The sequence below is a fragment of the Neomonachus schauinslandi genome, chromosome 8, assembly GCF_002201575.2.
Source record: "Neomonachus schauinslandi chromosome 8, ASM220157v2, whole genome shotgun sequence".
Lineage (NCBI taxonomy): Eukaryota > Metazoa > Chordata > Mammalia > Carnivora > Phocidae > Neomonachus > Neomonachus schauinslandi.
The window spans coordinates 91,404,794-91,418,460 of NC_058410.1; the positions used below are offsets into that span (position 1 = coordinate 91,404,794).

The 13,667-nt window shown below is 36.9% G+C and overlaps 1 protein-coding gene across 2 annotated transcripts in view; it reads right to left on the reverse strand.

Annotated features, from left to right (window-relative positions):
• PHF3 (PHD finger protein 3) overlaps nt 1–11,592 on the reverse strand; it is an 85,647-nt gene extending 74,055 nt beyond the window's left edge. The window contains exons 1-2 of one of the 2 annotated variants that reach the window (XM_021692125.2): nt 11,564–11,592; nt 1,067–1,335 (exon numbers count right to left, since the gene is read on the reverse strand). In XM_021692125.2, coding sequence (XP_021547800.1) covers nt 1,067–1,310 — 244 coding nt within the window. In that variant the 5' untranslated portion in view covers nt 1,311–1,335; nt 11,564–11,592. Of the gene's footprint in view, nt 1–1,066; nt 1,417–11,563 lie in introns of those variants that run through there. The other variant, XM_044917651.1, reaches the window with a different exon arrangement.
• Between the last annotated feature and the right edge of the window lie 2,075 nt (nt 11,593–13,667).

Below are 13,667 nucleotides of genomic sequence, written 5' to 3' on the forward strand. Positions count from 1 at the left end.
TCCAGGGAACAGTGAGGGGAAGCCTAACTTCTCCATGTGAAGCTGATTTTCCTTTATTTAATTTTAGCTTAAGGAATAGCTAATTGCCCCAAGGTTTGTTGTAATATTTGCTTTGCTTTATAAAAGAAAGCCTACATATTCTTCCACATATTAATATATCTCTGAAGTAGTTAAGAATTAGTTTAGCCTTACTAGAAAGTTACTATCCTCAATCTTTCAGTTACTTCAACTACAGAACCTAGAGCAGTGTTATCCAATAGAAATATAATGGAAACCACATACATAATTTTAAATTTTCAAGTAGCCACTTTAAAAAAAAGGTAAAAAAGTGAAATTAATTTTAATCATATATTTTATTTAACCAAAAGTATCTAAAACATCACAAATGTAATCAACATTTTTAAAAATTCTGGTAAAATATATTTTATATATTTTTTCATATTGAGTCTTTAAAATCTCATGTGCATTTTACGGCCCATCTCAATTAAGACTGGACTCCTCTCAAGTGATTAATAGTTACATGTGGCTAGTGGTTACTAAGTTGGACAGCACAGGTCTAGAGTTCTCAAAATGCCAAAATATCTAAAATGGAACACACAATATATTAAATTTGAAGGGCTGGAAGGGGCACTGAAAAAGGTCTATTCAGCAGTTCCCCTTGACTCCAGCAGGCCTAGGGTAATATGATGTCCCGATTTGCTAGGAAATCCCTATATACTAGTGAGAGTCCCAATTTTACTTTTTGTCATGATGTAACTATTAACAGCACCCCTGTAATTCTCAAAAAGTATCCCCCTTTGGATAATAAATTATATGGTCATTGGTCATCCTATCTACATCCATAATATCCTCAAAGATAATTCCACATTCCTTGGAAGAAAATTTAAAGTCTAATTCTGATGTCTAGAAAAGAGCTCTAAATTCAAGTTAAAGAATCCTAAATTCACTACCCTCACCAAAAAAAAAAGAAAAAGAAAAAAAAGATGCTGCTGAAAATTTTTATTTTAAATTGCAGACTAAAAAAAAAAAAGAAAAAGAAAAAAGAAAAAAAAAAAGTAAGAATTACCTGTTGAACAAGGCATCTGGAAATTGGGATCATTGCTATCCAAAACAGGCAAACAGAACTGGTTACTTGCAGATCCTAGCATAGGATCCTTATCGCTGAGCATGTTCTTCAGCGAGTCCTCTAAGACATTTTGACTTGTACTAAAATCCTCACAGACTTCATTCTCCAGGTTGGATCCTAGAAATAGGGCATCATCTAAGTGTTCAGTAGGAATTAAATGATTAAATGTATCAACTATATCCATGAAGACTTCTGTGTGTCTTTCAGCCCTATAGAAAGACAAAAAAAATACCATAAGAAATAAAGCTATCAATTGATAATCACCTAAAACCAAATTATTTTAATAGTTTTGAGTCTAAGAACACACTTAGGTATTTCTGAATTGTTTTAAAAAAATCCTCACTGTTTTTAGAATAAACATTTGGACATGTAGAACGAATCTTTACTAAATGTTTCTTTATCACACATGTAGAGTATCATTTTACCATAAATCCTATTAAATGTTTACTCGATTCATTATTTTGAGGGGGGAAACCTATGTATATAATCCATTAATTTGATACAGTTGAAAGAATGACATGGCTTAAACCATAAAAACCGTATGTTTTTAACCATAATCTTTTCATAAATTAAGAATGACACTGCTTTTACAATAAATCCATATAAAAGAGCCAAAATCAAATTATTGTCCCATACCTATTAAAACTGTAAAATAGCCTTGTTTTACTTACAAAGCATTTACATTATTTAAAGAAAGGTAATATAGAAAGAAAAGGTTGTTTGTAGGGGTAGGAGGAAAAAATGGAAAGAAACTATTAATTAAACCCAACAAATCAAAACTCAAAAAACTACACATATGCAGGCAGAGACGTGAAAATACACTCATTTTAGTGGGGGGGGACTCCTTTAGTATAAAATGAGATAAATGACAAGAAAACAACATAGCAGAGATTTAATTTTATTTTAGTGAGTTATGTGAGATATATACAGATGTCAAGCTAGTCGCCTACTGATACTAGGTACTGCTCAGAAAGGTCATCTAATGCCCTAGAAGATCCTCAATTAATCAAAAGTTGAATTATCTTCAATACTGGTTTCAGAAAAAACTGAACCAATGTATTCTGGAAGGTGGGGGGGGGGGCGCATCAACAAAAACATCTAATAATATTCAGTTAGCTAGAAAATCAACTAATTGAGAACATCTTGGGTTCCAAAATTCTAATGATTTTTAGATTGACGCCAAATCTACCAAAATTTCCTCAAACTGTCCTTGATCTTTCCCCTATAAAGATGATGAAAGAAGAGGAAGTCCAAAGACACTCAACAATTTACTGGTTATATATTATATGCTGCTAACCATTTTACTTAAATTTAACCCATTTATTTCCAATAATAGGCTCTATATAGAAAATACATGTAAATAATCTGTTTTATGAAACAAAATTCATTTAAATGATTTAAATGTCTTCCCCCACAACCAAGAAATAGCCAAGATTCAATCCCAGGTTCCAAGGCTCCATAGCCCATAGCCATACCTCTTCCTCTTTCACACTGAGCTACAGAGCTAGAAATTGACTAGATTTGACTCATCAAAGGCTCTTCTTTAAAAATAATTTTCCATAACTTTCAACAAATCAGTGGTTGCCTGGGTCCTCGGGTAACAGAAGGCTAGACTGCAAAGGGACAGGAAGATACTTTGGGAGATGATGAAAATGTCCTAAATCATGAAGGTATACATCCACTGAAATTCATCAACCTGTTCATTTTAAATGGAAAGTTTATTGTAACGCAATTTAAAATCCTAAAAAAAGGAAAGACAATTTCCTCATTATTACAAAAGTTAATCCCCTTCTAAATAGGATTTTACTACTAGCTCTTCTCAAATTTTTCAATTTACTTAAAATATTGATAAAACACTGAAATAAAATGTTAACTATTTGATTGATCTGCCGGTTATTTTACATGCATTCTCTAACTATACCATTAAAAGAAAATTATAGCTCACAATGCTGACAAAAAGTCAGGAAAAGTTTTAATTCCCTAATGTTACCTGATTCTCAGTACTAAGAAAGGCTCAATTATCATACATCACCAATACTTCCACTAATATGTTTTTAAGTTCCAAAAAAAATTTTAGTATAATAAATTTCTGCTAATTAAAAATAATTTACAAAGATGTTACTAAATGTTTACACAATCAAGTAGCTAGAACTACAGACAAATTAGTTTATCTGAATGTGCTAGAATCCAAGACTACCTCCTCTTCAAAGTTGCATCCCAATTAGGAATCTTTTCTTTCCTCAGATAAATCAAAAAGAAAAAAAAGGGCAATTCCAGTTCTAAAAGCAAAGTTAACTTTCCTTCTTTAAAAAAAAAAAGTATGCTGAATCTACTAAAAATGCACTCATTCTCACAGCAACACGAGTCTGGTAAATTCTACAAACTTCACCTGAAGTCAGTCTTTCTGTTACTACTAGCTGTGTGCTTTCAAGTGATGAGACATTCAGAATATTCAGAAATTATGATCACACAGCTCAAACTCACAAAGCCAAAGGGAAGACCAGCCCATTCTAAATAGTGACCTAAATAGGCAACACATGTTTTTCAATAACACTGTTATTAGTGAACCATCCTTACCTTAAGAGCCTGTGGCATATTTTTTAATCTCAATGGTAAACAATATTTAGTCTTTAAAGACCAATTAAAAAAAAAGTAAAACATATTGTAAATAAGATGCGTGAACCAAACTTTCCTGTACAGGTATTTGGCCAAAAGTGGTATATGACTTAAAAGGTGTGTTTTATCTGGATTTAAATAAGCACACATCAGGGAAAAAGCTTCCATGGTCAAATGTTGAGAAGGACTGGCAAAACAAAATTACATTTCTTTAATAATACCTTTAATTCATTCAACAAACGTTTGCTAAGCATCTACCACTGAGACATCTTTAATATGCCAACAGAGAATAGGGTGTAAAGCATCCCAAACTTAAGGGTCCCAAGAAGACAATTTTTACACAGCACATCACAAGACTAGTTTTCTTGTAAAATTGTTATAAATTAGTAAGACTGACTTTTCATAAGCAGCTGCAACTGGCTTTGGGGGCAATTCCAAAGAATTCCAAAAATGATAGTATATAGTCATCCCACAAGACTATCTTGAAAGTAACATTTAATGGAAGTATAAAGTAATTTATTTTTAAAAATCAGTTTCAAGTATTCAGTATCAAAAATAATAACATTTTATTGTTATTTCCATGCTAAACTGGAAAACAAACATTAAACTGACTGCAGGAATATTAAGTCACTTAACATGAACATAAAAATTTACTAAATGCAGAGTGGTTAACTGGGTTGGATCATGGAAGAAAAAAAGGACAGTAGTAGAAAAACTAGTAAAATCAAAATAAAGTCTGGAAGTTAGTTAATAGCAATGTACCAATTTTAATCTCTAGTTCTGATTAAGGCACTAGCATTATGTCAGATGTAACAATCAGGAAATTGGGATGAGGATATATATGAACTCTACACAATGTCAGCAATTTCTCTATAAGTCTAAAATTATTCCAAAATAAGTCTTTTTTAAAACACTAACCTAAAATTAGAGAAGGGGCAGCTGGCTGGCTCAGTTGGAAGAGCAAGTGACTCTTGATCTTGGGGTCATGAGTTCCAGCCCAAAGCTGGGTGTAGAGATTATTTAAATAAATAAACTTTAAAAAAATGATATTGTTAAAAGTTTATTTTAAAAATAATAATAAAATAGAATTAGGGGAGATACCTAGTAATGTGGATAAACAATCAGATCTAATTAAGAAAAAAATTAAGAGTTGATTCAATATCTGTTAATTAAACAGACTGAGTTAAACAAATTCCTATTTCTTACAATGACATTATACTTAAATGCTTCCTTATATTTGCCATTATAAATTTAATAATTAAAACAGGGGAGCCTGGCTGGCTCAGTCAGTGGGGCATCCAACTCTTGATCTCATGGTTGTGAGTTTGAGCCCCACGCTGAGTGTAGACATATTACTTAAAAATAAAATCTTCAAAGGGCACCCGAGTGGCTCAGTCAGCTAAGAGTCCAACTCTTGATTTCAGCTCAGGTCATGACCTCAAGGTTGTGAAATCAAGCCCACATCGGGCTCTACACTGTGTGGAGCCTATTTGAGATTCTCTCTGTCCCTTTCCCTCTGTCCCTGCACCCCCCATAAAAAAAAATAATAAAATAAAATCTTCAAAAAAATAAAGAAAAATAAAATATAACAAGCCTATTTAGGGTGTATGCTAAGTGGCTAATGACACGAATATATCCAATTAAATCGATACTAATAATTTGAGAATATATATATGCTAAAATCAGAAATTACTTCTCAGTTCAGTCACAACTCATGTTTACAGACCATAAAATATATCCAACTAAGTCAGAGAATTGGATAATCCACTTAATTAGTTATCACAGGTACCTGTGAAACAAACACAATTCTCAAAATTCAAGGAACTCACAATATAAAAAAGTATAGACATATAAACAAATACAACAGCATGTAAACATCACAACAAAATATGAAAGTGTCATATTGAAGGACTGACATCAACACAGAGGAAGGTGAAACTTATGAGGCCAAGAATATCTAAGCAGCTGGATCCTCAAGGTCCAGAGGATACTCCAGGCAAAGGGAATAGCATGTGCTAATTATGAATGACAGAGTTTGGTCCTAACAGACCATTTAGAAAGACTGAGAATACAATTAAAAAATAAGTATTACTACCAACATTCTGAATAAAATTTAATCTGAGTTTGAAGATATTTACCACTTTAAAATACTTGTTTTATCTTAACTCACAAAAAATTATACTGCAGCCAAATTTAGTTTATGCTGAAAAAAGCCAACATGTATTTTTCCATGTATGACTAGAAAGCAGAAAGATTTAGAAAGCACCAACAGCACACACACACAAAAAATTACACTTCTACAAAAATCCCCTTTAAATTAAGAGTACATTAAAATTATCTCGACTTTCCAGAAGCATCTTCAAAGTAAAACTATGTATTTTACCATGTTATCTCCCTAAATATATATAGAGATCTAAGCCTAACAATAAATAACTAAAGCTATCAAAGGCCCTAAGAGGTTATCGCATGATGAAGCTCTGTCTCATACAGTCTATATTTGTGTGTATGTGTATGGGGATGGCATGGGGGGTACAAATATATTCAGGAGATTATAAAATCTATGATGAAAATTTAAACAGGGTAATAGTGATGCGGGGAGGAGGAGAGTTTCTACATACAATGCTAAATGAAGATCTTATTACAGGGCAACATGTAAGCCAAAACTGCAAAGAGAGTGATCCATACAAAAATGGGGAAAAGCAATCCAGGCGAAGATCTAAACGCAAAGCCTGGAAATGGAAACTTGGTGACTTCCAGCCCCTATACTACAGTTTCAATTAAGCCATCAATTCATTAGTCATCCTTACCATAAACAAATTTCTAATAGGCAGTAGTAGTAGAAAAATAAAAGTACCACTACTAATGGTGACGAAAACGTAAAATGATGTGCTCTAATTTCACACCAGGCAATGTTCTACATGCTTTACATCAGTAATTCTCAATCAGAGGTGATTATGCCCCTCTAGAGGACATTTGGCCATCGCAACTGAAGGGCAGGCTACTGGCATCTAGTAAATATACTACAATGCACTAGGAAAGCCCCACAACAAAGAATTATCCAGCCAGAAAACTGCTAACGTTAAGAAACTCTGCTCTACATTTATTAACTTAATCCTCACAACAATGCTGTATTATAATCCAGTAAACAAAGGAAGAAAGAAACAATGAAGGAAGAAATTAATTGGGATCAAGGAGATTAAATTACTTGCTCAGTGGTGCTGAAATCTGAACCCAGAAAATTTCATTCAAGAATCAATGCACTTACCACTACCCTATAATATCTGTTTATAAAGTAAAATGCATTGAATATTTATTATGTGCCAGGCACTACACTAAAGCTAAATGCATGTCATTTAATCTTCACAACCACACAATTAGGAAGGTACTATCATTATTCTCAAGTCATAAGAGTGGGGCTAAAGCTTAGCGAAGTTACACCCAATATTACAGAATAAATAAGTGACAGAGCTGGGACTCAATTCTGCTCTGAGACAAAGGTCAGTTCTTAACCACCATAATATAACAACATTAAAGATGAATAACAGATTATCCTTCCAGGATAGAGATAAGGAAAATCACTAAATGGTTAAACCATGTGGTATGACACAATTCTAGAAAGTATAATTCTATAGAGCAACGCAACCTCATCAACTGCTCCAAACACACACATCAAATTCTACTCCAGTTTCACTGGTTAGAATGTGTAAGCAGCAGCAAGGTTCGTAACTTTTCTGAATTTATCAGGTAAGAGAATGTAAGAACCCAAGGCGTCTGCCATACTAAGACTAAAGTTTACCTAAGAATCTAGAAAAAGAACTATCAAGTACAAGTTGAAACTGGCAAAAGCAGAATTACACTAGCCAACCGTATTGAGTTAACTTCAAAGTTTACAACTATATCCTATTGATATTATGGGAAGCATTAGCAGTTTGGATTAACCACAGAAACAGTGGAAGTAGTTCATCATTAGAACTATGGCCTAGGTAATAACAGTCCTGCTAACATGTCCTTTTAGCATATACTATGTGCCAGGCCCTATGCTCAGTGTCTTGTATGCATTATCTCATTAGTCCCTCTCAACAACACTGTGAGGTAGGTGCAATTATTATATCTATTTTACAGATGAGCAAACTGAGGCCCAGACCATTATGTAATTTGCCCAAGGTCACATATCCAGTATACCCAAACTGGAACCCAGGCAGTGTTGTGATTCCTGAGTCTGCACACTTAAACTACCATACTTTATGCACTCTACTCATAACACATACTAATTTTTCAGTTCTTAATATATCATTAATGAAATCCTAAAAATACTAAAAATAAAGTGACATACACTTCTTCCAAAATAAGTTAGAAAATACGCACTAAGCCACTCCCTACATATAAAAAATACAGTGGCTATCTATCCTCAGTGTGTATAAACATCATTTTGGAAGTTATCCACTACAAACTCTGCAATTTATTTTCACAGTCTACAATTTTAGAATTTTTTCATGTGGCCAACTCACACAAATTATGAATGAAACAAAAGTATTACATTTAGCCTTTCTGTACAATCTACTATGCCATTTAAAACTTCATCTAATAGATTGTGCGGATTAAAACTTCTGAATAGTATTTTGAAATTTTTACTCAACTATTTCTCTTCATCCATCACCTCTCTTCATGGTACAAATGATCATAAAAATGAAAATCCCGACCATTAAAAAATGATCTAAATTAAACATACAATGCATAGGAGTAAGTGTCCAGTCTATACATTTGACAATTCCTCACAATGCCTTTTGTAATTCTTGAAATTTCTTCTTTTAACTCTAATACAATGATTTAACACCTCATGTCTTTGAATCTTGTTTCTCAACCTAGTCCAGGTTTCTTGAGGGTACAAACAGCACCCGGGTCTCAAATATTTTGAATCAATACCCTCAATATCTTTTCCCAGTAATCAAACAGCAGAAACTAAAAGGGAGTTAGTTACCTTTTACTGTTCAACACACAACTGTATTGTAAGTGTCTAACAACTTGCCAAGTCATTTTTGTAGTTAAAAAAATAAAATGTCTAAGCTTCTGAAAAGATACTCCAGGATTCTCAGAGGTGCTCCAAGAAGAAATAAAAGAGAAACAGAGCCCAAGATGTACTGCTCCACGCAAGAAAGAAATCAGCAGCCACTTGTCAGAAAGAATTCCTGAAACATGGATGAATGAAAATATTTTGAAATCAGCCCTCCTCCTGATACTTCATGACACTGGTGAAGTAGTTATGGGTAACCTACAAACCTGAGATGGTGATCAATAAATCTCATTACCTCAAAAAATAAAAAGATCTTATCTCTAGACAAAAAATTAAGTAAAAAGGATTTCATGAGAAATCTGTGTAAAAAACAAGGAAAAAAGTGCACATTTAAGAAAGCAAAATGTATCAAAAAGGCAAACACCATATTACCAAGGAAGATAACCATTATGTTTCAGCACTCAAAAAAACAGAACTGTATGCCTAATTTTAATTTACATTCATCAGTTTTTTCCAAATATAATCCATACTATGTAAAAATCTAAATTCAAGATAATTTTGCAGTAATCCAAATTGTCAATTGCTGCTTTCCAAACTTTTATCAATAATAGTTTTATTGATATGCTATTATAGAACTCAAAAATTATCAACCTTTCTTAACTAATTCCAATCTCAATACATTTTAAATTTTAATAGTATGGTTTTAAACCATTTTAACATAAAGACAACTTCTTTACCACTAAATTCCAATCTCAATACATTTTAAATTTTAATAGTATGGTTTTAAACCATTTTAACATAAAGACAACTTCTTTACCACTTTTCTATTCTGAAATTTGCACTTAACCAACGCTAATTTTCACCTACATTTACACATACCACTTCTTTTAGATTTGACTTATTTGAATATGCAACAGAGTATACCAAAGGATCAACTAAAGTTATGTGAAGTCTATCCCAAGGACATGTGATAGATAAGGAAGTTCACTACCCTCCCAAAGGATGCAAAAGCAGTATAATAAATTACATTTTCATGCTCTTCAATAAACAGACCTATAAAGCATGCAAGGAACAAGGGAAAACTGGTCCCATCAGTAACTCATTTGTTATCCTTTTGACAAATCACCAATACAGCTATGAAATAAAGCTTAAAATCTATTGTTGAAATTCTGCATACTTAAAAAGTGGCCCACTTCAGTTGAGTAGAAGTCTTTCGGCAGCTCAAGAATTGAACAGTGTGTGGCTTAATCAGAGCAATAATAGTTCCTACCTAAGTCCCCTCTCAAATTATATGTAATTTAAAATAGTGATAATGATAGAGAAAAAATTCGTTATTGTACTATAGGGCTAGTAAACAGAAGAACTGGACAGATAATAATAGAAAATTAAGAAAAGGTCGAGTGGTAGTGAAAAACTACCCGAAATAATAATCTTTACACATCTCTTGTGCTCTGGAATGAATATACAAACTCAAGAACAGAAGAATGCTGCAAAGATTTCTTGGTTCTTTGACTCACGTCTCTTTCCAACCACAAACACATCTACAAACATTTTCACAATCCCAAACACTTCATTCAAGAATCAAAAAATGGTAGGAAATGAATGAGTAATGCAGGCATAGTTTCGGAAGATCTCAAACAACGAGTTTGTAAAAAGGAAGACAAGTCCGACCCCAAAATAGTAACTAAATAGAACAATGTACTATCTAAGTACTCCCTAAATAGTTTACTGTATCTTTTTTTTTTTTTAAGCTTAAAATAAGGTAGTAAAGCATTTGGGAAAGGCTCAGTAACCAATGTCTGATTTTAAATTAAGTATCTCTACACATAATGAAGATTTTAAAAAGGTAGATAACAAATAGTTGTTGCCACTTACATTAATGATTATCCATGATCATAATCTGCGAATGATTACTGAATAGCACCAATAATCATGCATTCAAACTACCTCGAATCATAGTCTCTAGGAAATAGCACTTAAAAATCCAAAGATGGGAAAAGGTCATCGGACCCGGCAACACATTGCTGGGGGAAAGAAGGGAAACAGGACTATGCGCGGTACCAACATTCTCTCCCTTTCTTCCTCCCCCCCGCCCCCCCGTGTCAGGTGATCAGTTATTTAGCACCATTAACACACACGTATCGACAAGTGGTTCATTAAATTACTCGTATTATCCGAAGGCCAGATTCTAGGCTTCCCATTTCAAACTAAGCAAAAGGAGTCGACAGTTTGGGTCCCGAGCACAAAAGCGCGCGGTAGCAGGAGGATGGATAGAGCGCCAACTCCCCCCTCTCCAAAAGCTGGGACGAGGCTCGGCCTCGCGGCAAAGGCCAATCCTGGCTTCCCAGACCCAGGGCCCAAAGCTCAAAGCCGGACTCCTTTGGAGGGAAGAGGTCCGAAGGGCCGGGTCCGGGGGCCTGCGGACCAGGCCTTCCTGGCAGCGCTCGCGATCCCCGCGGGCCTGCGCGCCCGCGCGGCGGCGGCGGCGGTAGGGCACACTCACCGCCGAAGGCCCGGGAACAGGAGCCGGGGAGAGGCCGCCGTCCCGACCCTCCCCGCCTGGCGAGCTCGCCGCCGCGCCTCCCTCCCAGCCCGCGGTCCAAACGCTCCAGGGCTACAGAGGCGCGGCCCGGGCAGGCCGAGGACGTTGCGCAAGAGGCCGGTGAGGTTTCCCGGCTGCGCGGGAGAAAGGCGCGGAGTGTCCGCCGCGGGAGGGGCGGGGAGGCCCGCGGAGGCGCTGTGCGTGTAGAAGGGGATGGGGGAGGGGAGGATTGCCCGTCTCCCTGGCCGCGGCCAGAGCCGCAACTCACCCAGCTCCGCCAGACGAGCGCTACCACTGGCAGCAAGAGGAAGATGGTGGCCGCTGCTGCCGCCGCCGCCGCCGCCGCCGCCGAGGAGGAGGGGGCCCGGTGGGTGCCGAGGAGAGGGGGTACGCGCAGGACGTCGGCGTCGCTGCCACAGCCTCTTTTCCTCACCGGGCCGAGCGGCTGCTTCTGACGACACTAGCCCGGCTTCCGCGCCGCCCTCTTTATCTTCGTAGCAGCCACCGCCGCCCAGGGCCCGAGGGTCGCTCGCCTCGTGGGGACCGTGCGGCGGCGCGAGACCCCGCAGCCATCGGCGTGCGGCGGCGGCGCGGGGGCAGGAGCCGGGCCGCGTCACGTGACCCCACTGTTTACCGTTCCGGGGGCCGCGGCCTGCACGCTGCGCCTGCGCAGTGTGGGCCCTCCCGAGCCGCGCCTCCGCGGGGCCCAGGCAGTCACACTCCCCTGCGCTTCCGCGCCCCTCCCAGTCTTCTGAGGGCGCGGCACGCCTGCGGGCTTTTAGCTATCATCTCGCTGGCGGCCCGAAGGGGTGAGGCATAGATCGGGTTTTCTCGATTGTAATAAGCACGAAGGCTTCATAGATAATGTAATATTGATGATCAAATTTGCCGCCCCCCATACTTTTCATTAATTGGGTTTGCTTTCAAAAATGGAAGACTAGAGCGGAGTAGTTGAGCCCCTTGCCCAAGAATCCCTGCTGGGTGTGCACAACAGTCCCATCATTAACCACCTCCATTCCCCACCTTGTCTCTAAATAGCTAGTCATCTTCAGGACTCAAGTTGCCTTCTCCAAGAATCATTCCCGGTCGAAGTCAGCAGTTCTCAAAATGTATCAAGAGGATCCTCTGAAGGATTCCCGAGACCTTTCAGAGAAGCTTTAACTCTGACAATTCCATATGTTTAAGGCCAACTTTTCTTCAACTTCTTCAACCAAAACATGTAGCAACTGATTAAATTCAGAAGCAGGAGAATCCAGCCATCTATTCAGCCAGACACTGAAGAAATGTGCAAAAATTTAAAACAATGCCACTCTTTTCATTAAATTTTGTTGGAAAATATATTTTTCATAATCGATTATGATAACAAAGAATTTTGTTATTTTTTAAAATGTTTTATTCTTAGATTTAATTCCTATGATGGTAAATAACTAACCCATATAAACAAAAGCTCTTGGAAGTGTATAGGGGTCCTGAGACAAAAAAGTTTGAAAACCACTGGTCTAGATTACTTGCTTCCACAGCAGCTTGGGCTGACCTCTATCTCAGTCCGTTATAAACACTGTGAGGTAATTGTTGCTAGTCATCACTAGGACCAAAATGAGCCCCTTTAAGGACAGGGATTGTGCCTTCTTTTTGCAAGGACCATTACAGTACCCACTAAAGAATGATAGCCAGCACCTGCTGGGCTCTTCAGAAACATTTACTTGTTAATTTAAGCCTCATGCCAACCGTAGTCCACACTGTAGGTTTTGTGCAGAGTAGAATAATAGCTCACAGGCATGTGGTGGAGAGCTGTTCTTTACTCTCTCCAGACTTCTGGTGTTTGGAGCACTCCCAATACTAAATGCTCTTCCACAAAGGAGGTTTAAGATTGTCCTAATTCTACTGGAATCCTAGAATTCCATCCCCTGCCTTGACTCATCAATCCCTAAAAACTTGGTTTTACTATCTTTTTTTATGGGTTTTTTTTTTTTTGAGAAAGGAAAATAGAAATGAGTAATCAATTTTTTTTTTCCCTTGGAATGTCTGGGATGAATTGCACAAATAAGTCTTAAATTTATTTTTACTCGTCTTCTGGACCTTAATGTGAAATTTGAAAGAGGCATTGGGAAAGAATAAGATTATAAACAAAATCCAATCCTAAGGGACTTACTAGAGTAGAACTCAAATGGAAAATCATTAGATGGAAAATTTCCTTGGAAGAGCTGGGGAAAACTTATCTTGTTAAAGAAATTTTAGTAAATTTATGAAAAAACACAATGGAGCTAAAAAGAAAATATAGAAATGACAAGTCTGTCACATTCACAAAACAAAGATTTCTCATCCTAAAAAAGCCAACAAGCTTACCACAAAGCATGATGTTTTGATTCTTA